Raw genomic sequence first — 23,858 nt, forward strand, 5'->3', positions numbered from 1 at the left:
GTTTTTAGGACTGTGTCACGGAAGATGCAGAAAGCGTGAAGTAATGTGCTCGCATGTTGATCCCGTGGCTCTGTATACAAAAGTCAGTTAGCGTTTGTTCCTCTTCCGTCAGCTCACACAATGTCTCTTGATTAGCATCGCAGACGCTGTTACTGAACCGAGCAATCACAGGTTCCGAGAGGTCTTCCGTGGTTTGTTTGACTGTTTTACAAATCGCCCAGTGAAACACGCTCTTTGCCCATTAGCCTTACCGTTTTCCAAGGAAGCGGCATTGTTATTTGCTTTAATATACCCCGTGTAGTAGGAGTAATACATTTCTAAAAATAAAAAAAATAAAAATGGTTCAAATGGCTCTAAGCACTATGGGACTTAACATCTGAGGTCATCAGTCCCCTAGACGTAGAACTACTTAAACCTCACTAACCCAAGGACATCACACACATCCATGCCCGAGGCAGGATTCGAACCTGCGGCCGGCTACATTTCTAAACTAAATTGTTTCTAGGCTGTGATATTCTATTTGTGCACGTGTTTCCTGTGGACAAATATACTCGTAACACCTTCTTCCGTTGTTACTTTGTACGTATGTAGTCGAATGGACGTGAGTGGGTTACGAGACAGTATAAGTCCTTGATAGCATGTCCTACCTGTCCACTGACGTGCGATTTCAACGACTATGGTAACAGTCTACCTGTTATGCCAGAATATATGCTGTATCTTCCGGTGGCAACGAGGGACATTGTTCTAGCCATGCACTTCAACTCGGCCACATATCGAGAACATAATCGAAGTTGGACAGTGGTGGAATCTTCTCTCTGGGGGCTTTTCTTTTGTTCGAGAGATATCTGCATTACAGAAGTCAAATATAAGGATGACTGAGATACGAGGTGTGTGAGAAAAATGAGACCGACAACACTGCGAGCGTTTTGGGAAAACTATGTTGGTCTGCTTATGTAGACCGGTGTGTTCATCCCTTCCAGATTCTCAGTCCGTGTTTCAGCTCCGTACAGCCATCTCGTGATTTTTGAGAGCGCCGTCAGAGAAATTATGCTTTTGGAGTGTCTTACGAAAATGGAACAGCGTGATTTAGAGCAACTTATGCCATCACGTTTTGCGTTAAATTTGGGGAATCCGCGAGTGTGACCTTTCGTTGGCACAGAGCATTATTAGAAGGTCGAGAACACGTTGAAGATGAACCTCTCTCAGGGAGACCGTCCAACTTCAAAAACCGACGGGAACGTCGAACGTGTGCACGCTCTTGTGTGGACAGACCTACGTTGAACAACACCAATCAAGTGTTTTACGAAAATGCCCTTGAAAGGCTCAGGAAAAGGGCCAATCGAGTGAGACCTGACATTGCAGACAAGTGGATGCTGCATCATGACAGCACCCCATGTCACACGGCCACTTCGATCACGGTATTTTTGATCTTGAAACGTATTCCTCTTGTTGCACAGCCCCCCTATTCACTTGATCTGGGTCCTTGTGACGTTTTTCTTTTCCCGAAACAAGCAGCATTAGTTGACAAAGAGAACTCCGAAAACGAAACACCGGAAGCGAACTTACTGTGTCAGCGGTTGTTGTGAGGTAATAGTGCTGTCACAGTCACACTTCGGGGGGTAGCGTCGCAGCTGGAACAGGTCACAGTAAACAGCGACTCGAAAGAGGCTATCCGTGCTGATGGGCGGAGTACAGCTAGGGAACTGTTCAGGCGGTTCGTTTTCTGCAGCTACGGTGTTTGAAGCGCTGGGTGGTGAAGAGGTTCGTTGCAGATAATTTTCGTACGTGCCTGCAACCACAGCAGAAATGGTATCGAATGAAGATACGTCATATTTCTGTAATCCTATGAAACGGGCTGTCGTCAGGCTTCCTATGCTCGCTCAAGCGATTGCGGCTTCCCTTCCGTAGATACTATGAAACGGGCTGTGGCTGGGGCTTCCTATTCTCGCTTAAGCGGTAGTGACTTCCCCATTAAGGTTGGTGCTATCCCAGTACGTGTTGGAAATAAACTTTCGAAAAATCTAGGCAGAAAGCAGCACTTCTTCTCTGGAAGTTGTTTGGTTGAAGAGCTAAATGCTAAAACAAACCCCTATGAGCTCGCAGTATGAAGAGACGGTCACCAGTCCTCGGGGGTGTGAGAAGCAAGTGGTGTGCCTTCCGGTGCGGAAGTGGTTTTATAAAAACTGTTTAAAATTTTGAAGCAGAGAGTAAGTGATCCTTCAGGGTCAAAAAAGCTACTTTTCCAGTACGGGAAGCCTTTCAGAACTCGAAATTTCGTTTCCGTGCGTAGGGTGAAATTCTGTTTCGACACTTCTTGCTTTTAGCAGACTGTTGCTGTCACTCGATCGTGTACGTACTCGGCATATCGAAGCTTGTGGCCGTTTACTAGGTGGACAGTGGTGTTTAATCAACGACACGAACTTGACTGGGCTCAATTGAAGCCAGTAAATAACGTGTATTTTATGTGGGGTGCTTTTGTGTGATTTTGTGAACTTTCAACTTTTATCGGCGGCAGTTAGTAGGAGCGAACTAGAGACTATGCATGAACTGTCATCGGCATACGTGTTCCATTTCGGATCTTCCAGTGATTCTAAAAGTAGTGAAAGTGTTACGGGGAATTTGTTAGTGATGCAGGAGTATCGACGTTTTTAACGCGGTATCGTTGTTGAATGTGAGCCTGACTTTAATTGTGTAGAAATGCAGAGGATTAATGCGGAACCGTCAATAATTTTGACCGAGTAAATCCGTGGAGCAATACTTCTCGCAATTTTCCTCGAGCGCCGCACGTGTTTTACAGTGAGAGTGGACGATAACCGCGGCCGAGAGTCGATCTCGACGCCCTGTTCACGCGCAGCTGCTCTATTTCCCAGGAAGGCGAAAGGAAATTTTAGTTGGCTGTGTACCCACATTTAGTGTAAAACGTAGATTAAGCGCTTTCAGGAAGAAGAAAAGCATAGTGTAATGTACCGTAGACTTCGAGGTCATTACTGACGAGGAGGTTCTTTCAGTAAATACGAGGTTGTGTCATGTCCGTGGGTGTGTAACTATGGAAATTCAGCAATTGTAACAAATAATTTAGTTATTTTTGCTGAAAGAACGAATAGTTAGAATGTAACGTCCCGTCCTTACCGAGGTAATTGAAGACTGCGCACGAAGTTCTTACCAGTCTTGATATGCTTGGGTGAAGGGTTCAGCCGTGGCCTTGTTGTAGGAAGCGTCGTTTCTCAAGTACATCTACAAATTCCTCAATAAGGAGCCGTACATTGCATTGCGGAGGGAACTTCCTACCTATATTAGCGATTTTCTGTCCCATTCTATTCTCGTGTAGAGCGAGGGAAAAATAACTGACCATATGCCTCATTTCTCTCATTTTCACGATCCTTATGCGAGGTGTAGTGACTGCAGCATTTTTGCAGTCTTCTCCGAATACCGATTCCATAAATTTACCCAGCAAAGTATCTCGAAGACAACATCGTCTTTTTCCCCAAAGATTACCGCTCAGCTTCCCCGACACACACTGTTACACTTTCATATGACATACACACTCTTGTTACAGTGATAGCGGCTTGTCTCTCAATTCGTTCGATTTCCGCTATTTTGCCTACTAAATAAGGGCTCTAGAAGCTGCAGTAGTTCTCTAGAATTGACCGCAATAGCACCTTGCCTGCTGCTTTCCAAAACTGATTTTACGTGCTCGTCGCACTTCATATCTCTTCTTAGTACATTCAAAAAAATAAAATAAAATTAAATAAAAAAACGCCACGAAGAAATTATCAGAATGGGACGGGAATCTTTAGATACGATGTGCATGTACAGACAAACAAATTACTACAATTTCAGAAAAATTGGATGGTTTATCCAAGAGAACGAGGTTCACAAATTGAGAGTCAATAACGCGTTGGTCCACTTTTGGCCCTTATGAAAGCAGTTATTACGCTTTGAACTGATTGATGGAGTTGTTGAATGTCCTCCGGAGGGACATAGTGCCACATTCTTTCCAATTCGCGCGCTAGATAGTTAAAATCCCGAGCTGGTTTGGAGGGCCTTGGCGACATTCCTTAAAATATTCTCAACTGAGGAGAGATCCGGCGATCATACTGGTCAAGGTAGGCTTTGGCAAGCATGAAGACTAGCAGTAGAAACACTCGCACCGTGTGGGGACCATTTTCTTGCTGAACTGTAAGCCCAGGATGCCTTGCCATGAAGGGCAACAAAACGGGACGTAGAATACCATCGACGAACCGCTATGCTCTAAGGGTGCCGCGGATGACAATCATAAAGGCTCTGACATGAAAAGAAATAAATCCGAGGCCATCACTCCAGGATGTCACGCCAAATGGCGGGCGACAGTCAGGTTGGTATTTCGACCGCTGTCTGGGGCGTCTCCAGACACGTTTTGGCCTGGAATCTCATTAAAGACATGTCTGGAGAGGCCCCAGACAGCGGTGGGGCATTAATCTGACAGTCGCCAGCCATACGGCCCGACAACCCGGAGTGATGGTTTGGGGTGCCACTTCATTTCATAGCAGGGCATCTTTGAATGTCATCCATAGTCCCCTATAGCATAGCGGTACGTCGACAATATTTTACGCCCCGTTTTGGACAATATTTTACTCCCAGTTTTGTTCCCCTTCACGGCATCCTGAGCGTGCATTTCAGCAATATAATGCCCACCCGCATACTGTGAAAGTTTTTACTGCTTGCCTTCGTGCTTGCGAAACACTACCTTGACCAGCAAGGTCGCCGGATCTCTCGCCAATTGAGAACGTTTGGGGCATTCTAGGCAGTCTGCTCCATCAGCTTGGGATTTTGATGATCTAACGCAGCAGTTGGACAGAATCTGCACGAGATCCCTCAGAGAACATCCAACAACTATGTCAATCAATGCCAAGCCGAGTAACTGCTTACACAAGTTCCAGAGATGGACCAAGGCGTTACTGATTTGCCCAATTTGTTAAGCTCTTTCTCTTGAATAAATCATTCAATTTTTCTAAAATTGTACTCATTTGTTTCTGTATGTACTTCACATCTACCAATTTCCGTCTCCTTCGGATAAATTCTTCGTGGTGCATTGTTTTTTCTTTGTTTCTTTTCTTTTTTGTCGTAAAGTATATTACCTACATATTTAAACTATGACACGTGCCCCAGATGTCCACCACTAATTTTGTAATTGGAAGCTCTTGAAATGATTCAGAAACGGTACGGAGACCCCAAACAGTTAATGAATGTTCGGGGATATGAGAGCATCCGACCCCTCTACCAGCGTCTTAGTTTTCTGTCGGTAGTTGGGGTGGACTTACCACCATCGCCGAAATCACAATTTGCGACACGAATTAATGGGACACTTTCAATCTTATCTGGCGGAAGGGTTTTGTGTACACCGTAGCAGGAGAAAACATTGTAGATTACCACACCAGACAAACTGTCAGTTACCGCACGATACATCGTGGTATAATACCATGTAGGACCAGGGATAATTGTCTCCATACTGTGCGACAGAGAGTATGCAAGTTTCTTCACATATGGTATCAGCAGCCGAAGCCACTCATTGATGATTAGACCCCGCAAAGATACTATATTGCAGGGAAGTTAACTGTTACGTTTCATCCGCTTTTACAAATAGTACCAGGATTTTCGTTGGGATTAAGATCGGGTGATTAGGATTCCAGTCGAGTTCCAGTAGGGTGCCAGAGCGTTCGTCTGACCAGAAATTTGAACACGGCTATTGCCGTCTTGGTAGAAGACGATAGCGTCGACAGCATAGCCTAAATACCCTGCAAGTTAAACTTCTCAACGGGCTGTTGCTAAAATCGATCCCTTGCATAGGTTTGAAGAAAAGAGGCAAAATTACGACTTGTCAGACCTCGCTGCTATACGCCTCTAGTTAGCTACTTTCTACATATGTTGATACGCTATTGAAAACTTAAATATTTATGTGCCGTTGGCAGTGGCCTTTTACGAGGTATCGGATACCGAATGTCCATTGCATGAAGTTCGCTTTGCAACGTTCGTTCGGAAACTGGCTGAAATGAATCTGCATTCACTGGCATAAGAAATTCCTGTCGACTTTGAAATAAATTGTATTTCACAAGGCGTAACAATTGTCTCCGGTTCCAGTCAACAAGGATGTATTTATGGCCACTGTTCTTTTTCGTGTTACTTGGCCCCGAGTGGCACATCATGTCGGGTAGTCCGCGCTGATACAACTAATCGTGCAACTTCATTCATGGCGTGGTCGTAAGCACCTGCAAACATGATAACTCCTTTGTGCCATTTTGCCACGTCTCCACGTCGACCCATCTTACTGCGCCGATTCCTTACAGTCAACTGGCAAATAAACACCATTTCACACCACTGACTTGACGCCAGCAGCGGAGGGCACGTGACCACCTGTACCGGTTCTACACCGCCTACAGTGCTCCAAAGCGATCAGTGTTCTCGATTTTAAGCGTATGACTAATATTTTGTTCGGTGAATTTACATATTTGCCCGCGTGTCTAATATACACTGATGGAGCCAAAACTTTCAGCAGCAGTTGCCCATCGCGAGACACGAGTGCCGCTATGGTCGCCTGACGCGGTAAGGAAAACAGGGGCGTTGGTGGAAAAAAGAGGAACACAGCGAGCAGATACTAGCGAAGCCTGCAGCTTGCGATGTTGTATTTGACCGCGAACGGTACCTCAGCAATGTTCTCGTCTCAGTCTTGGTCAGAACAGTGTTCTGTGTAGTTAGCAGTGTATTATGTCGGAGGTAAGTTAATTCGAACGTGGGCAGATTGTTGGAGCTCGTATGGTGCGTGCTTTTTGGTGTTTCAAAAGGCACCGTATCGAAGATTTATACCACACAAAAGGAAAGCGGAAAAACAGTGCCCGCTAAGGCACAACGCGGACGAATGTGTGTTATTGTGTGGGAAGAAAGTCATTTGGTGTGATGGGCGTTGGTTCATGCTGTTTTACAACTTCTGGCCGAGTTTACATCCCAAGACTGAAAAATGGCGGGGGTTCGGTGATGATTTGGGCAGCCATATCGTGGTATTAGACGCGTCTATGGTTTATTTGCAGGGTAACATTGCTGACCACCCCCATGAACCATGGACCTTGCCGTTGGTGGGGAGGCTTGCGTGCCTCAGCGATACAGATGGCCGTACCGTAGGTGCAACCACAACGGAGGGGTATCTGTTGAGAGGCCAGACAAACGTGTGGTTCCTGAAGAGGGGCAGCAGCCTATTCAGTAGTTGCAGGGGCAACATTCTGGATGATTGGCTGATCTGGCCTTGCAACACTAACCAAAACGGCCTTGCTGTGCTGGTACTGCGAACGGCTGAAAGCAAGGGGAAACTACAGCCGTAAATTTTCCCGAGGGCATGCAGCTTTACTGTATGGTTAATTGATGATGGCGTCCTCTTGGGTAAAATATCCCGGAGGTAAAATAGTCCCCCATTCGGATCTCCGGGCGGGGACTACTCAAGAGGACGTCGTTATCAGGAGAAAGAAAACTGGCATTCTACGGATCGGAGCGTGGAATGTCAGATCCCTTAATCGGGCAGGTAGGTTAGAAAATTTAAAAAGGGAAATGGATAGGTTAAAGTTAGATATAGTGGGAATTAGTGAAGTTCGGTGGCAGGAGGAACAAGACTTCTGGTCAGGTGAATACAGGGTTATAAATACGAAATCAAATAGGGGTAATGCAGGAGTAGGTTTAATAATGAATAAAAAAAATAGGAGTGCGGGTAAGCTACTACAACCAGCATAGTGAACGTATTACAGTGGCCAAAATAGACACGAGGCCCAAGCCTACTACAGTAGTACAAGTTTATATGCCAACTAGCTCTGCAGATGACAAAGAAATCGAAGAAATGTATGATGAAATAAAAGAAATTATTCTGATAGTGAAGGGAGGCGAAAATTTAATAGTTATGGGTGACTGGAATTCGAGAGTAGGAAAAGGGAGAGCCGGCCGAAGTGGCCGTGCGGTTAAAGGCGCTGCAGTCTGGAACCGCAAGACCGCTACGGTCGCAGGTTCGAATCCTGCCTCGGGCATGGATGTTTGTGATGTCCTTAGGTTAGTTAGGTTTAACTAGTTCTAAGTTCTAGGGGACTAATGACCACAGCAGTTGAGTCCCATAGTGCTCAGAGCCATTTTTGAAAAGGGAGATAAGGAAACATAGTGGGTGAATATGGATTGGGGGAGATAAATGAAAAATGAAGCCGCCTGGTAGAGTTTTGCACAGAGCATAACTTAATCATGGCTAACACTTGGTTCAAGAATCATAAAAGAAGGTTGTATACAAGGAAGAATCCTGGAGATACTAAAAGGTATCAGATAGATTATATAATGGTAAGACAGAGATTTAGGAACCAGGTTTTAAATTGTAAGACATTTCCAGGGGCAGATGTGGACTCTGACCACAATCTATTGGTTATGAACTGTAGATTAAAACTGAAGAAATTGCAAAAAGGTGGGAATTTAAGGAGATGGGACCTGGATAAACCGACTAAACCAGAGGTTGTACAGAGTTTCAGGGAGAGCATAAGGGAACAATTGACAGGAATGGGGGAAAGAAATACAGTAGAAGAAGAATGGGTAGCTTTGAGGGATGAGTAGTGAAGGCAGCAGAGGATCAAGTAGGTAAAAAGACGAGGGCTAATAGAAATCCTTGGGTAACAGAATAAATATTGAATTTAATTGATGAAAGGAGAAAATATAAAAATGCAGTAAATAAAGCCGGCAAAAAGGAATACAAACGTCTAAAAATGAGATCGACAGGAAGTGCAAAATGGCTAAGCAGGGATGGCTAGAGGACAAATGTAAGGATATAGAGGCTTATCTCACTAGGGGTAAGATAGATACTGCCTACAGGAAAATTAAAGAGACCTTTGGAGATAAGAGAACCACTTGTATGAATATCAAGAGCTCAGATGGAAACCCAGTTCTAAGCGAAGAAGGGAAAGCAGAAAGGTGGAAGGAGTATATAGAGGGTCTATACAAGGGCGATGTACTTGAGGACAATATTATGGAAATGGAAGAGGATGTAGATGAAGATGAAAATGAAATGGGAGATACGATACTGCGTGAAGAGTTTGACAGAGCACTGAAAGACCTGAGTCGAAACAAGGCCCCGGGAATAGACAACATTCCATTGGAACTACTGACGGCCTTGGGAGAGCCAGTCCTGACAAAACTCTACCATCTGGTGAGCAAGATGTATGAGACAGGCGAAATACTCTCAGACTTCAAGAAGAATATAATAATTCCAATCCCAAAGATAGCAGGTGTTGACAGATGACAATTACCGAACTATCAGTTTAATAAGTCGCAGCTGCGAAATATTGAAGCGAATTCTTTACAGACGAATGGAAAAATTGATAGATGCCGATCTCGGCGAAAATCAGTTTGGATTCCGAAGAAATGTTGGAACACGTGAGGCAATACAGACCCTACGACTTATCTTAGAAAATAGATTAAGGAAAGGCAAACCTACATTTCTAGCATTTGTAGACTTAGAGAAAGCTTTTGACAATGTTGACTGGAATACTCTCTTTCAAATTCTAAAGGTGGCAGGGGTAAAATACAGGTAGCGAGAGGCTATTTACAATTTGTACAGAAACCAGATGGCAGTTATAAGAGTCGAGGGACATGAAAGGGAAGCAGCGGTTGGGAAGGGAGTGAGACAGGGTTGTAGCCTCTCCCCGATGTTACTCAATCTGTATATTGAGCAAGCAGTGAAGGAAACAAAAGAAAAATTCGTAGTAGATATTAAAGTCCATGGAGAAGAAATAAAAACTTTGAGGTTCGCCGGTGACATTGTAATTCTGTCAGAGACAGCAAAAGACTTGGAAGAGCAGTTGAACAGAATGGACAGTGTCTTGAAAGGAGGATATAAGATGAACATCAACAAAAGCAAAACGAGGATAATGGAATGTAGTCGAATTAAGTCGGGTGATGCTGAGGGAATTAGATTAGGAAATGAGACACTTAAAGTAGTAAAGGAGTTTTGCTATTTGGGGAGCAAAATAACTGATGATGGTCGAAGTAGAGAGGATTTAAAATATAGACGCAATGGCAAGAAAAGCGTTTCTGAAGAAGAGAAATTTGTTAACATCGAGTATAGATTTAAGTGTTAGGAAGTCGTTTCTGAAAGTATTTGTATGGAGTGTAGCCATGTATGGAAGTGAAACGTGGACGATAAATAGTTTGGACAAGAAGAGAATAGAAGCTTTCGAAATGTGGTGCTACAGAAGAATGCTGAAGATTAGATGGGTAGATCACATAACTAATGAGGAGGTATCGAATAGAATTGGGGAGAAGAGGAGTTTGTGGCACAACTTGACTAGAAGAAGGGATCGGTTGGTAGGACATGTTCTGAGACATCGAGGGATCACCAATTTAGTATTGGAGGGCAGTGTGGAGGGTAAAAATCGTAGAGGGAGACCAAGAGATGAATACAATAAGCAGATTCAGAAGGATGTAGGTTGTAGTAAGTACTGGGAGATGAAGAAGCTTGCACAGGGTAGAGTAGCATGGGGAGCTGCCTCAAACCAGTCTCAGGACTGAAGACAACAACAACAACATTGCTGAAAGGATTATGTGACGATTTTGGCTGATTAGGTCCATCCGATAGTACGGTGTGCGTTCCCCAACGGGGATGCTGCGTTCCAAGAGGATTGGGCCCCTGTTCACAAAGCTCGCATCGTCCAGGACCGCTTTGTTGAACACGAGGATGAAATGTCGCATGTCTCTTGGACTACGCAGTCACTTCATATCAGCATTATTAAGCCTTTGTGATCTACTTTGGAGAGGAGGGAGCGTGATCGCTGTCCACCTCCATCTGTGTTACCTGATCCTGTCACTGTTTTGCCGGAAGAATGGTATAAGATTCCCTTGAAAGTCGCACACTTATCCATTCCGAGACGACTACAAGCTATTTAGAATAGCAGCGGTTTGCTACACCGATTAGGCATGTTAATGTGCCGCGCGGTTTAGGGCGCTATGTCACGGATTGCGCAACCCCTCCCGCCTGAGGTTTGAGTCCTCCCTCGAGCGTGGGTGTGTGTGTTGTTCTTAGCAGAAGTTAGTTTAATTAGTGTGCAAGTCTAGGGACCGATGACCTCAGCAGTTTGGTTCCTTAGGAATTCACACACGTTTGAACATGTTAATGTGTTTTTGTCCACCCCCTGTATAGGCGGAGCAGAGACGAATGAAGAATCGTTGTAGCGATGGTACTGTGAGCAAGCTGGAAAATCCCCTGACATAATATCGGATTGTTATGGCACTGCTCTGGAAACGACCATCTTGGCAACGGCGAAACTGGTCAGTTGATCGCGTGCTATTGCCGTGCGTGAGCAGTTATGGATAATGGCCGAAGGACGGCGTAACCGTAAGTAGGCTACAACGTGTTGGACGTGCACGCCTCGTACAGTACGTGGAAATTAGGTGGTGATCTGTAGATCCGTCGACAAAATATAATCCTGGTGCAGGGTAAACCGTCATGCAGGCAAATGGCTGCTCGAAACATTTAGGTCGTACGCGTTCTGGTGGGACCGTGTTATGCCATGGTCGACACTCAAGTGTTCACCTCTCGGACCCATGGTAGTAATCGAAGGCACCGTGACAGTTGTGGACCACGTGAACATTGTTGCGGTCCACCTGCATCTCATGCCTTCACCGACACCGATGGCATATTGCAACTTGATAACTGTAGATGTCACAATGCCAGAATCATGCTGCAGTGGTTTGACAATGAATTTACATAGATGTCTTGGCAACCAAATTCGCCTGTTCTGAACGCATTGCAACACATATGTGACGCTATCGGGCGCTAGCTCGGTGCGCACAAACTACCGGCCTGTAGTTTACTGTAAATGTGTGATCTGTGCGCAGACATCTTGTGCCACGCACTTCCGGAAGTTGTATTGATGCTACGCGGGTTCGCTGCTGTACTTCGTCGCCAAGGCAGGGCAACGCGGTATTAAGCACGTCGCCATAACGTGTGGCCCACCAGTGTTGTTCCTGCGTGTGTTCCTTTGCATCTGGCAAAGCGGCCACGTGGCCTGTGTGTATCCCGATGCTGCAGTGCAGTTTTACCGTTTCCGGGTTATTCCGGAGGGCCTGGGCAGCGGCTCGCGACGGGCCGTGAACGAGCTGCTCGCCGGCCCAACGGTGAACGACCCGGCTCAGCCCGCCGATGCTGCCTGTGGCACCACCAACTGGCTTCTTCCCTTCCCTTCCCGATCACTGCCGGTATTAAGTATCTCCGAGCGACGTGCCCCCCGCAACCGACCTCGCTAACGCACGTTCGTGTGCTGGTGATCCACTTGCGGGTTGCCGTTCTAGCGCTGATGGCGAAACAAATGTGCACCACCAGTATTTGCGCTACTAGCGCTGGGAAGTTGGAGGCATTAAGTTTCTGATCTGACTTCGCGCCAGTGTCCTGGGTTAAATACCAATAACTTTGCAGTATCTCACGGAGTGACGGCATGTGACGACGTCGATTGTGATCCGTCCGCCAGATGGGACATCAAGATCGACGGCCTCCTTGGTGCTATGCGAGAGGAGTAAGGTGTGTACGGAAACGGAGTTCCCTCTCCGCCGTTGTTATTCTGATAATAATAATAATAATAAATCATAAACAACAACACACCCTTTAGAAAGTTTATTTGCAATCGTCGTAGTGAACTAATTTCTGTCTATTACATTACAATATTTTGAAAAGGTGGGCACAAAGTAACCCCACCCCCACGGTACTGCGAGCGTAAAATAAAAAGTGACGTTCTACTTTGAAATTACACTGTAAGACAAAAACACACACACACAGAAAAACCGGCGCTCCAGGGACAGGTGATGCAATTTGGTCACAAACTGATATTCATACAGGTATCGACGGAAAATACAAAATATTGAACTTTGGCCGTCGTTGGGCGTGTGAGTGACGCTTCAACGCAGTTTCACTATGCAGTTGGTAACGGCAGTGAAAATGGGATATGTCGATACTAAGGCATGAAATGTCTGCAAATTTTATTGCGTTTACTCAGCTGGACAGTAACTTTGCCTCCCAGAAGAGGCGCGTGGACAGTATACGCAGAGACACTCTTAGCTTCAGATTCATCGTTATCATCGATCGGACGTGCAACTGATGCTTCAGTGACCACAAGGAGCATTAAGAGGCGGCTCGGGGAAGGGGGGCTGAGGTCACGGTACCCCTTTCGCCGATTACCATTGACCTCCGTGCAGGCACAAGCCCGTTTCCAGTGGCATCCGGCATATTTCGCCTGTAATCTCATTGACTGGAGTTCAACTGTCTTCAGTGAAAAGTCCTACTTCGAAATGAGCCCCGGCGACTAGCGAAGACCCATCGGATACCAACCTGCGTGTCGCGCGCCATACGGCCCGACAACCAGGATTCATAATCTGGGGTGCCGTTCCATTTCATAGCAGCACGTCTTGGTTGTCATCCGCGGCACCCTTACAGCACAACAACGATATTCTACGCCCCGTTTTGTTGCTCTTCATGGCAAGCCATCCTGGGCTTACGTATCAGCAAGATAATGCCAGCCTGCACACGGTGAGAGTTTTTAGTGACTGTCTTCGTGCTTGGGAAACCCTACATTGGCCAGCAAGGTCGCCGGATCTCTCCCCAGATGAGAACGTTTGGAACATAACGGGCAGGGCGCTTCAGCCAGCTCAGAATTTTGATGATCTTAGAATTTGGTTCGACATCCGCCAGGAAGACATCCGACAACTGTGTGAATGTATGCCAAGCCGAATAACTGCTTGCATAAGGGCCAGTGGTTGACCGCGTTATTGTCTTGCCTGATCTCTGAAGCTCTTTCTCTTGAATAAACTATTCCGTTTTTCTGAAATTGTGATCATTTGTCTGTCTATAAATGTACATCACATCTACCGATTTCCGTCCTATTCTGGTAATTCCTTTGCGGTGAGTATTTTTTCTTTTGTGGAGTGTATTTTTTCTTTCTTAGCGTGTGTTTTTTCCTGATTTTTTTTATATTCACATTCGTCCTTCTAAGGCAGTTATCGTGAGTACTCGCAAGACTTCCAGTGATGTCAGCAACTACGTCATTATTCTCGCTGAGAGCATTTCGGAGCGTCGTGGCGAGTTTCTCACAGTATTGCAGGATTACGCAGGGTGAAACTGCGCCGTTAGCGGCAGACCCCCTCCCAAGGAGGCGCAGAGGAAGTGCAGAGCTGCGGCCCGTGGGACACGGTCTCGTCGAATACGAGGCCTCTCTCCTTACCGCCGTCCTTCCTCTCTGCTGCTCCTCTCACTCGTAAGCCACATACAGGTAGCGGACTGACAGACTCGAAAATCACTAAACTCACAATCAACTACTGGCGTGCAGTCAGATTTAGACCACACGTCACAGCTGTGGAGAAGTTAAATGATCAAAGCAGAAGGCTAACCGGAGCATGACATACGTCGGACGCAAAGTATACATTAAAGTGAGATGAGCATTCCCACCCACACGCATCAATCATGTCGTGACCATATGAGCGGCTATAGAAAGTCACATGAGTGCTTAGGTGTCGAACGCTATCTTGGAGGCGCTTTCTCATACTTCTTGTAACTTAAGAGTAGGTCAGCCTGAGCCTTTGATGGTGGAGTCTACATTGTGGTAACACAAGCTGAGTGAGTTCGTTCGACGGAATTTAAGGGGACATGTGAGCCAAGAAGTGGTGTGCTTCTTCTTATAGAATCTACAGAATCGCTCTGCGGTTGTTACGTGTGCAGGCAGTAAAGCTCTGGCTGCGTAATTACGCTTGAAAATTAGAAAAGAAACTTTGTGATGGGGTGAAGAGATCTCTGCCTTTCTACGTATATCATAACCTTATTAATATGGTCAATTCTTATCGAATTCGTGATGATTTTTGAATGCTATGCGACCGTACTTGCTGTTGACACTGAAGAGAAATAGACAGTGATGTGGTTTTTTCATTACAAAATACATTGGGCGAGATCTGATTTTTTGGGAGGTATTCATCTTCAGTAGTTCATAGCAAGTGTTATAGACGTAACTAGCGGCTCAAGGCGTTTAGTATCGAGCCTTAATGGCATGTCTTTCCGATAGTTCAGAGCACATCAGACTACTACTGTCTCCAGTCTGTACTGCAGTCTCGCTTCAGTCATCATGCACTGTGCTATAAACTCCCAGCATCGTCAAAAATGTACATATTCTCCACCCTTTTCACAAATACAAGTCGTCTAGATCAATGCTAGACATCTTCAAGAGGAATGAAAGGGGGGGGGGGGTTATTGTTAGTGATTCGTCACGTCGATCGGCGATCATTTGGCGCTCAGGAGACCCGTCTGCGCACCCTTTGTTTTGCCTCTGCAAGCAGTAACTAGAGGTGAACAGTGTTTTGCAACATTTATTCTGGGGCTCAAAGAAGCTCCACCCACGAGTACGTAGCCTGCTTTTTTGAACAGCTTCAGCCATTTGAACGGTGTCACATTGCGGGTCTGCAGGAAGCTGAATGGACGTATGGAGGGAGCGCTGCGCAAGTCGGGGACAGTGTAACGGTGCTGTGTCGCCGTTTTCAACAGTAGTCTGTGGAACATTCACACATCCGGAGATTAGGTTTTGGACATTCGCGTACTACAGGCGCACGTGTAAATAAAAAAAAAATGGTGCAAATGGCTCTGAGCACTATTGGACTCAACTGCTGTGGTTATAAGTCCCCTAGAACTTAGAACTACTTAAACCTAACTAACCTAAGGACATCACACACATCCATGCCCGAGGCAGGATTCGAACCTGCGACCGTAGCAGTCGCACGGTTCCGGACTGCGCGCCTAGAACCGCGAGACCACCGCGGCCGGCCGTGAAAATCGACGCACTGTGCCAGCAGCGGCGTTCGACCGATCATCATCCTGGGACGAAATCGTGGCACATGTTGCACCTGCTTTCTCACTGGGAACCATTGGGAACCATGTGTTTGCAGCAATATTAAGATCACGTGTGGCTCAGGCCAGGCTACCACTATGACACTGCCAACCGCGGCTACTCTGGTGTCATGAAAGAATCGATTGCAGAGTGGAATGGCGATCTGATGTTCTCAGTGATGAGCGTATATTCTCTCTGTATGCGAGCGACGGTCGTGCGCGTGTACAGCATAGACCTAGTTGAGCTTCCTGTTCCAGAGTGCATTCGGCCACGGCACACAAATCCCAGCCCGGGCTTCATGGTATGGGGAGCCATTAGTTACCATTGCGGTCACATAAGGTGTTTCCGCAGGGTCAAGTAACCAGTGCCTGCTAATTTGCGCAGGGCGTTATCCCCGTGGTACTGCCATTACATCAACAGGAGAGTGATATGCTTTTTTATCAGGACAATGTAAGTCCACGGCGTGCTTTTTTTGATGTAAAACAATTGCCCTGGGCAGCAAGAACCCTCGCCAATTGAACATGTATGGGATATTATGAACGCACTTGTTCTCCAGAGGCTGCAAGAAACATTGCCGAATTGCAACAAAAGGCGCAAGATGATTGCGACAATCTACGGCAGGATGCCGTTTACACTTTTGGATCATTTTCATATGAGAATACACGCCTGCGTTGCCACCAGAGATGTACACTGTGTATGATCCCTGGTTGGGCGCCCTTTGATGTGTCATGTGTTTCATTTAGTCTGAATTTATCAATAATTCCTGCAGTGATGAACTATCTGTCGCATCACTTGTCAGTACAATGTCCTTGAGAGTGGAGCATGTTTTTCGGCATTGTTGTGTCGGGGCGATCCAGTAAACGGAGGAACACAGACCGGAAGCCATAGAAACACTACGTACGTACGTTTGTACAAGTATTTATATGTGTACGTGCTGCTATTCTTGCCTTATTCTTAGCGCCATGCCTAGAGGAATGTCTAGAACTGCACGTCTCTTGTAAGAAATCGCTGCCCTTTCTCTCTCAGTTAGTGAGAAAACATCAGCCCGTGGCGCGCCCTTTATTTTCCCGGTGCCTGCAAATAGAAGTTGCGGGTCCCTAGAGCAAACTTGTGTGGCCTGCGCGTCGCTGGTCACGGAAGGCCCGCCAGCCGAAATTCCTGCTGTCCCATCCGTCAGGTTATTACGACCCCGGGCGCCACCAGGCACGGCCCAGGAATGCGCCAGCCAGCGCCGACCCAGTTCCCCGTGCCCTGCCGTGAGCAGCCGCCTTAAAAGTTCGCGAATGCCCTCTGGAATCCGACAGGCCGCTGAGGAGCCGTTCTATTGATGTATTCGTCGCTTGCTCAAAGTTACAGGTGCAAGGTGGTGCCGTCACTTCCACTGCTGCGCCTTCTCTCAACAAGTTTGGCTGTAGCCTATAGGTAATTTCAAAGTATTCCCCCGCCTCACACATTCTGAGATGGAGCGCCGCAGTAGTCAGTGATTATATGATGCAGAAACTTTTATTTAATAAGTCGTTTGGTTTTTTTTACCCGTATGGTGATCTTCAGAGAGCGAGCTGTAGGATGTTTCATTGCTCTTCGTTCAGAACCTGTTAATGAAACTTTGTAAGTTGATTTTCACCGATATTCGTCGTGTTTCTTGAGCCGTCATCTGATTGAGATTTTACTTACTTTCTTTGAAGTTCTCCACTGGATCAAGCAAACGTACCCGTTCGTCGTATACAATCTATATCAACACTTGGTCTGACTTGATGCAGGTACCATATAATCACGCAGTCATCCAAGCATTTCATAAAAATTATTTGATAGAGATTCAGCAGTTTCCAGATATTACGCCCATGAACTTACATCGCTGCAGCGACGGATGAATCTGTGCGGTTGCTCCCATTTGACACCGGTACGCCGATGTGTTAGTATCACATGAAGGACTCCAATTTTATACGTTCAGATCCACTTGCCAACCGTTTCAATAGTGTGGACTCTTGTGCGGTCGCAAATAGGGAACAGGATAGCATAACCATTGTATCGAGTGAGCTTTATTTTCCATATGAATCAAAAAAAAAAAATGTTCAAATGTGTGTGAAATCTTATGGGACTTAACTGCTAAGGTCAACAGTCCCTAAGCTTACACACTACTTACCTAAATTATACTAAGGACGAACACACACACCCATGCCCGAGGGAGGACTCGAACGTCCATATGAATCGTAGCCACTGTACCTGCGTCACATAGGTAATTTAAAGTAGAGAGAGCTTATGCGATTGCACGTCAGAGATTACACACATAACGAGTTTGCCTTGCGGGTGTATTGTTGAGTCCATGCTGATAGGACGCAGCATCCCTCTCGGTCGATGTACTTCCAAATGGAGTCTTATAGCTAGTGTAATTTCTCGGGAGGTATCTTTCGGTAGAGCTGTTACTCACGCCCTCTGTGAACAGGAGCTGAGCCCAAACACACATGCCGTTTGCGAACTAGTGATGTCTTGAAAAGCTGTGCGACAATGTTATTTGGAGAGTATAAAGTATGAGCGCGCTGTGCTGTCAGAGCTCCAAAATCACTGCTAAAGGTGGTTCCAGTAATACCTAGCACCGTCCACTACGTAATGCGAGAAGTACTGCAGGTTTCTTAGTCCTCAGATTAAGTAGAATGCGTCTTCTCCACGGTAGAACGTACACTCGGCGCCATGGTGTGTGTACAGTTAGTGTTTCCACGATTGGTCTGAAATTATTCATCATGCTTACCAGTGCTGTCAGGGTTCATCACCCTGCCTTACACGAAAGAAGGAAGATATGCAAAGATACGGAAGTAAATAATCTGCGCGCTTTTCATAGAAACTATCCGGCATTTGCTGTAAACAATTTAGGGAAGCCATTGAAACCCTAAATGTGGATGGCTGGACGAGGATTTGAACCCGAGTCTTCCCGAATGCGAGTGGACAACTGCGCTACCTTGCATGGTCACGCTGTCGTGTTTGGGTTCTATTAAGACGTCCTGGTGACTGTCTAGACCGTGGAAAGAGTAACTGCTTGTATACTAATCAATGGTAGACACATGTAATCAGTGGGGCCAATGCCGGACGTGTAACTTCATTAACAAGCTCCATTAACGATAGCATTTTGTGCATGTGAAAATAAGTCTTCCTCACAGCGTTTCTGATCTCGTAACAAAATACAAATCGCAGGCGACCGCTTTTTCGTCTCTTGAGTTGCATTTGTAGTGCTACATCAGCGCGGACGTAAGTTGACGGAAGCACGGGAAGTTAAATCTTTGTAGTGTAGCACTGGCGAACGCTACGTCGTACATGGACCAAGAAAAAGCTGGATAATGAAGGTCGCAACACTGTTTTACTATTGTCAGTTACCAAGTAGCACAATGTAGCCTTAGTAACGGCATGAACCGCGCGACCGCTACTGTCGCAGGTTCGAATCCTGCCTCGGGCATGGATGTGTGTGCTGTCCTTAGGTTAGTTAGGTTTAAGTAGTTCCAAGTTCTAGGGGACTGATGACCAAAAAAGTTAAGTCCCATAGTGCTCAGAGCCATTTGAACCTGCTGGCCGAAGTGGCCGTGCGGTTAAAGGCGCTGCAGTCTGGAACCGCAAGACCGCTACGGTCGCAGGTTCGAATCCTGCCTCGGGCATGGATGTTTGTGATGTCCTTAGGTTAGTTAGGTTTAACTAGTTCTAAGTTCTAGGGGACTAATGACCTCAGCAGTTGAGTCCCATAGTGCTCAGAGCCATTTGAACCATTTTTTTGAACCAATAACAGCGTGTTTGACATTTGGGTACGATAAATATCAATGGGGCAGACGACGTAACAATCATAAGATCTCGTGAATCCCGTGTTTCATGTTTCTCCGTGATACGAACATACGAAGCCGTATCCAAAACTGCCATTTCGAAACATGTCTCCATGACTGGTACGAGACCTAGACAACTGCCGTAAGATACGTCTGTCGACAACATGCGAGCTCTAAACGTTATAACAGTCTGAATCACTTTGTCAGACAAAGCAGACCTCTCGGGTTTTTTTACCACCTATCGATTGTCAATGCTACATGGACTTTCATAAGGGCATTCATGGACTTTCATAAGGGAAACACAATTCTTCTATGGTGAGGTGTTTATTTTTGCTAAATATGTCGCCCACCTCAAGCCAACCTATACCCTTATACAGTCGTCAGTCAGATGACTCTGAAGCAATGTCGCTATACAATTGCCCTCATGTCCAAGAGATTTCTGGAATCGCAGCCTGAAAAATGAAACAAACACAAAAATCTGAGAACGCTGTTGAAGGGACACCCTGGTTGTCAGTAATCTCTGCCATCAAAAAGTTACTGCAGGTATAATTAACATAGTATTAATAATGTAATGAATAGGATATTATAGGATTAATAATGTAATGAGTAGGATAAATACAGTGATGACAAGATTTTTTTCTATTGCAGCACTTTAAAACTTGAATAGAATATTTGTTCCTAGGTCTATAACCACATTCTGAGTTCTAATAAATGAATTTTGTTGAGACCTAGAATCTTATGTACACAAATCAGTATGGTACGTAGCGCGAGCAAAATACCGTAGCTGCGCAGTTGGTTGGGAAGCGTGGGGAGAGTGGCAGTGGTGGGGGGTCGCTCATAACGCTGTAGGGGAAATGCCGATAGCTGGAGGGGAAGTGCCATTCTAAACTGAAGCCTTACACTCACATTTTTGGTAAATATTAAATGGGACCCTCCACGCCCATACTTGCATGGTGACCATTCAAAAAGATCTGTCACCTCTTCTTTGGTTAGTATCTAAAAAGAATTCCACCGAAAATGGAGCGATTTATTTTCTCCTGGTTTGTTGACCATTTGTAACTTTCAGAGAAGAGTGACGAATGGGGAATTTTGAATAAAACCTACACATTTCTCTTGCTGCCGTGTTAAAATTTGCTACTTTCGCTAAAACTCACAAACATTTTGTACAGATGCAGTTGCGAGAAAATTCTGAAACAGTGGTTTATTAAGTTAGGAACTGAGGAAGAGTAAGGTCAGCATCTTATGAAAAAGCACGTCCTCTGTACAAAATAATTGTGTAATAACTTCAATTATGTTGTTCCAAAAGCCAAGGCATTTCGTGTTTCACCAGCTATCGATGGCTCTTAAAAATTACATTCTTTCATCGAAAACGTCTGTAGTTAGTGGAACAACACGGTAGCTAGTTAAATTTTGCATAATAATCATATACCAAAATACCCTCCTCTTTGTGTGCTATCATTTGCCAAAATCTCATTTAGATATCTCAAACCGTTTATGAAATATGAGGAATGTTGTGGATGTTTCACTCCTGCTTTGTCGCTGGCGCGGTGCGATTGCAAATTAGTCCGCTATGTCAGATCAGTTTTTGGTGACAGAGACCTCCAACCAAGTGTAAAGAAAAATTCAATATGGTAGCTAAATTTCATATGGAGCAACATACACTACTGGCCATTAAAATTGCTACACCACGAAGATGGCGTGCTACAGACGCGAAATTTAACCGACAGGAAGAAGATGCTGTGGTATGCAAATGATTAGCTTTTCAGAGCATTCACACGAGGTTGGCGCTGGTGGCGACACCTACGACGTGCTGACATGAGGAAAGTTTCCAACCGATTTCTCATACGCAAACAGCAGTTGACTGGCGTTGCCTGGTGAAACGTTATTGTGATGCCTCGTGTAAGGAGGAGAAATGCGTACCATCACGTTTTCGACTTTGATAAAGATCTGATTGTAGCCTATCGCGATTGCGGTTTATCGTATCGCGTCATTGGTGCTCGCGTTGGTCGAGATCCAATGACTGTTGGCAGAATATGGAATCAATGGGTTCAGGAAGGTAATACGGAACGCCGTGCTGGATCCCAACGGCCTCGTATCACTAACAGTCGATATGACACGCATCTTATCCACATGGCTGTAACGGATCGTGCAGCCACGTCTCGATCCCTGAGTCAACGGGTGGGTACGTTTGCAACACAAAAACAATCTGCACGAACAGTTCGAAGACGTCCTCAGCAGCATGGACTATCAGCTCGGAGACCGTGGCTGCGGTTACCCTTGACGCCGTATCACAGACAGGAGCGCCTGCGATGGTGTACTCAACGACGAACCTGGGTGCGCGAATGGCAAAACGTAATTTTTTCGGATGAATCCAGGTTCTGTTTACAGCATCATGATGGTCGCATCCGTGTTTGGTGATATCGCGGTGAACGCACATTAGAAGCGTGTATTCGACATCGCCATACTGGCGTATCACCCGGCGTGATGGTATGGGGTGCCATTGGTTACACGTCTCGGTCACCTCTTGTTCGCATTGACGGCACTTTGAACAGTGGACGTTACATTTCAGATGTGTTACGACCCGTGGCTCTACCCTTCATTCGATCCCTGCGAAAACCTACATTTCAGCAGGATAATGCACGACCGCATGTTGCAGGTCCTGTAAGGGCCTTTCTGGATACAGAATATGTTCGATTGCTGCCCTGGCCAGCACATTCTCCAGATCTCTCGCCAATTGAAATCGTCTGGTGAATGGTGGCCGGGCAACTGGCTCGACACAATACCCCAGTCACTACTCTTGATGAACTGTGGTATCGTGTTGAAGCTGCATGGGCAGCTGTACCTGTACACGCCATCCAAGCTCTGATTGACTCAATGCCCAGGCGTATCAAGGCCTTTATTACGTCCAGAGGTGGTTGTTCTGGGTACTGATTTCTCATGATCTATGCATCCAAATTGCGTGAAAATGTAATCACATGTCAGTTCTAGTATAATATATTTGTCCAATGAATACCCATTTATCATCTGCATATCTTCTTGGTGTAGCAGTTTTAATGGCCAGTAGTGTATTATGTATTACGCACCAGAAGCAAAATCAAATGGTTCAAATGGCTCTGAGCACTATGGGACTTAACATCTATGGCCATCAGTCCCCTAGAACTTAGAACTAATTAAACCTAACTAACCTAAGGACATCACACAACACCTAGTCATCACGAGGCAGAGAAAATCCCTGACCTCGCCGGGAATCGAATCCGGGAACCCGGGCGCGGGAAGCGAGAACGCTACCGCACGACCACGAGCTGCGGACGATGCAAAATCGTAGCGACTCTAACGCATCGCAGAGGCAGACTTGGAGTTCCTCTCGTTTCCTAGCAGTTGCAGAGAGACAGTTGGGATGCCGGCTGAGGACTGCTGGTTCTGACAACGTGGGGTTTGTTGCAGGGGACTCGGAGTACAAGCCGTACGTGTGCGCGGAGCCAGACGTGACGGAGTTGAGCCTGGACGGCACCGAGGACTTCCTGGTGCTGGCCTGCGACGGCCTGTGGGACTTCGTCACCGAGCAGCAGGTCGCCGCCGCCGTCTACCTGCACCTCCACGAGCATCCAGGTAGGGCGCAGCTTTTAGATTACGTTAGGCGTACTTTCAGTGAGAAACAAATATGCTAATGTACGCAGTCGAAATGGTCGTCATGGATGTGGAACAAGTCAAAAAAATCTTAAACACATTTTTATTTAAAACGATAGCAAACTTGTCACAAAACATGTGAATGTTCGAGACACTAAGATGCATATGATAATTCTTAGGCTGTTATCAAAAAAAAAATCATTTTACAGCACTTATCGGTACGCATGCTACAGAACGCGCTACTAATATCTTCCAATACGCCACGAGTACACACAGGATTTTTCCAGCGCTCATATCCGGGGTTCTGTTTGTGATAGAAAAGTAGGGTTAAGTGGTTTGGGTAGCTTTTGGGCTAGGGGACTACTTGTATACCTAACAGAAGGATCATCTTACTGTAACTAGCCCACAATTCGGGATCAATTTTTGAATACTGCAGTGTTCCAGCGGCTTAGGCAAAGGGAGCAAATCAGCTTTTTTGTTTTCTTCAATAAATGTGGTGTACGATGCGCCTTTGGGGGCTTATGGAGGAGCC

The 23,858-nt window shown here is 45.9% G+C and overlaps 1 protein-coding gene across 1 annotated transcript in view; it reads left to right on the plus strand.

Annotated features, from left to right (window-relative positions):
* LOC126249766 (uncharacterized) overlaps positions 1–23,858 on the plus strand; it is a 1,113,531-nt gene that overhangs the window by 540,706 nt on the left and 548,967 nt on the right. Inside the window, 1 exon segment of the mRNA XM_049951457.1 lies at positions 23,144–23,308. Coding sequence (XP_049807414.1) covers positions 23,144–23,308 — 165 coding nt within the window.

The sequence above is a fragment of the Schistocerca nitens genome, chromosome 1 (assembly GCF_023898315.1).
Source record: "Schistocerca nitens isolate TAMUIC-IGC-003100 chromosome 1, iqSchNite1.1, whole genome shotgun sequence".
NCBI lineage: Eukaryota > Metazoa > Arthropoda > Insecta > Orthoptera > Acrididae > Schistocerca > Schistocerca nitens.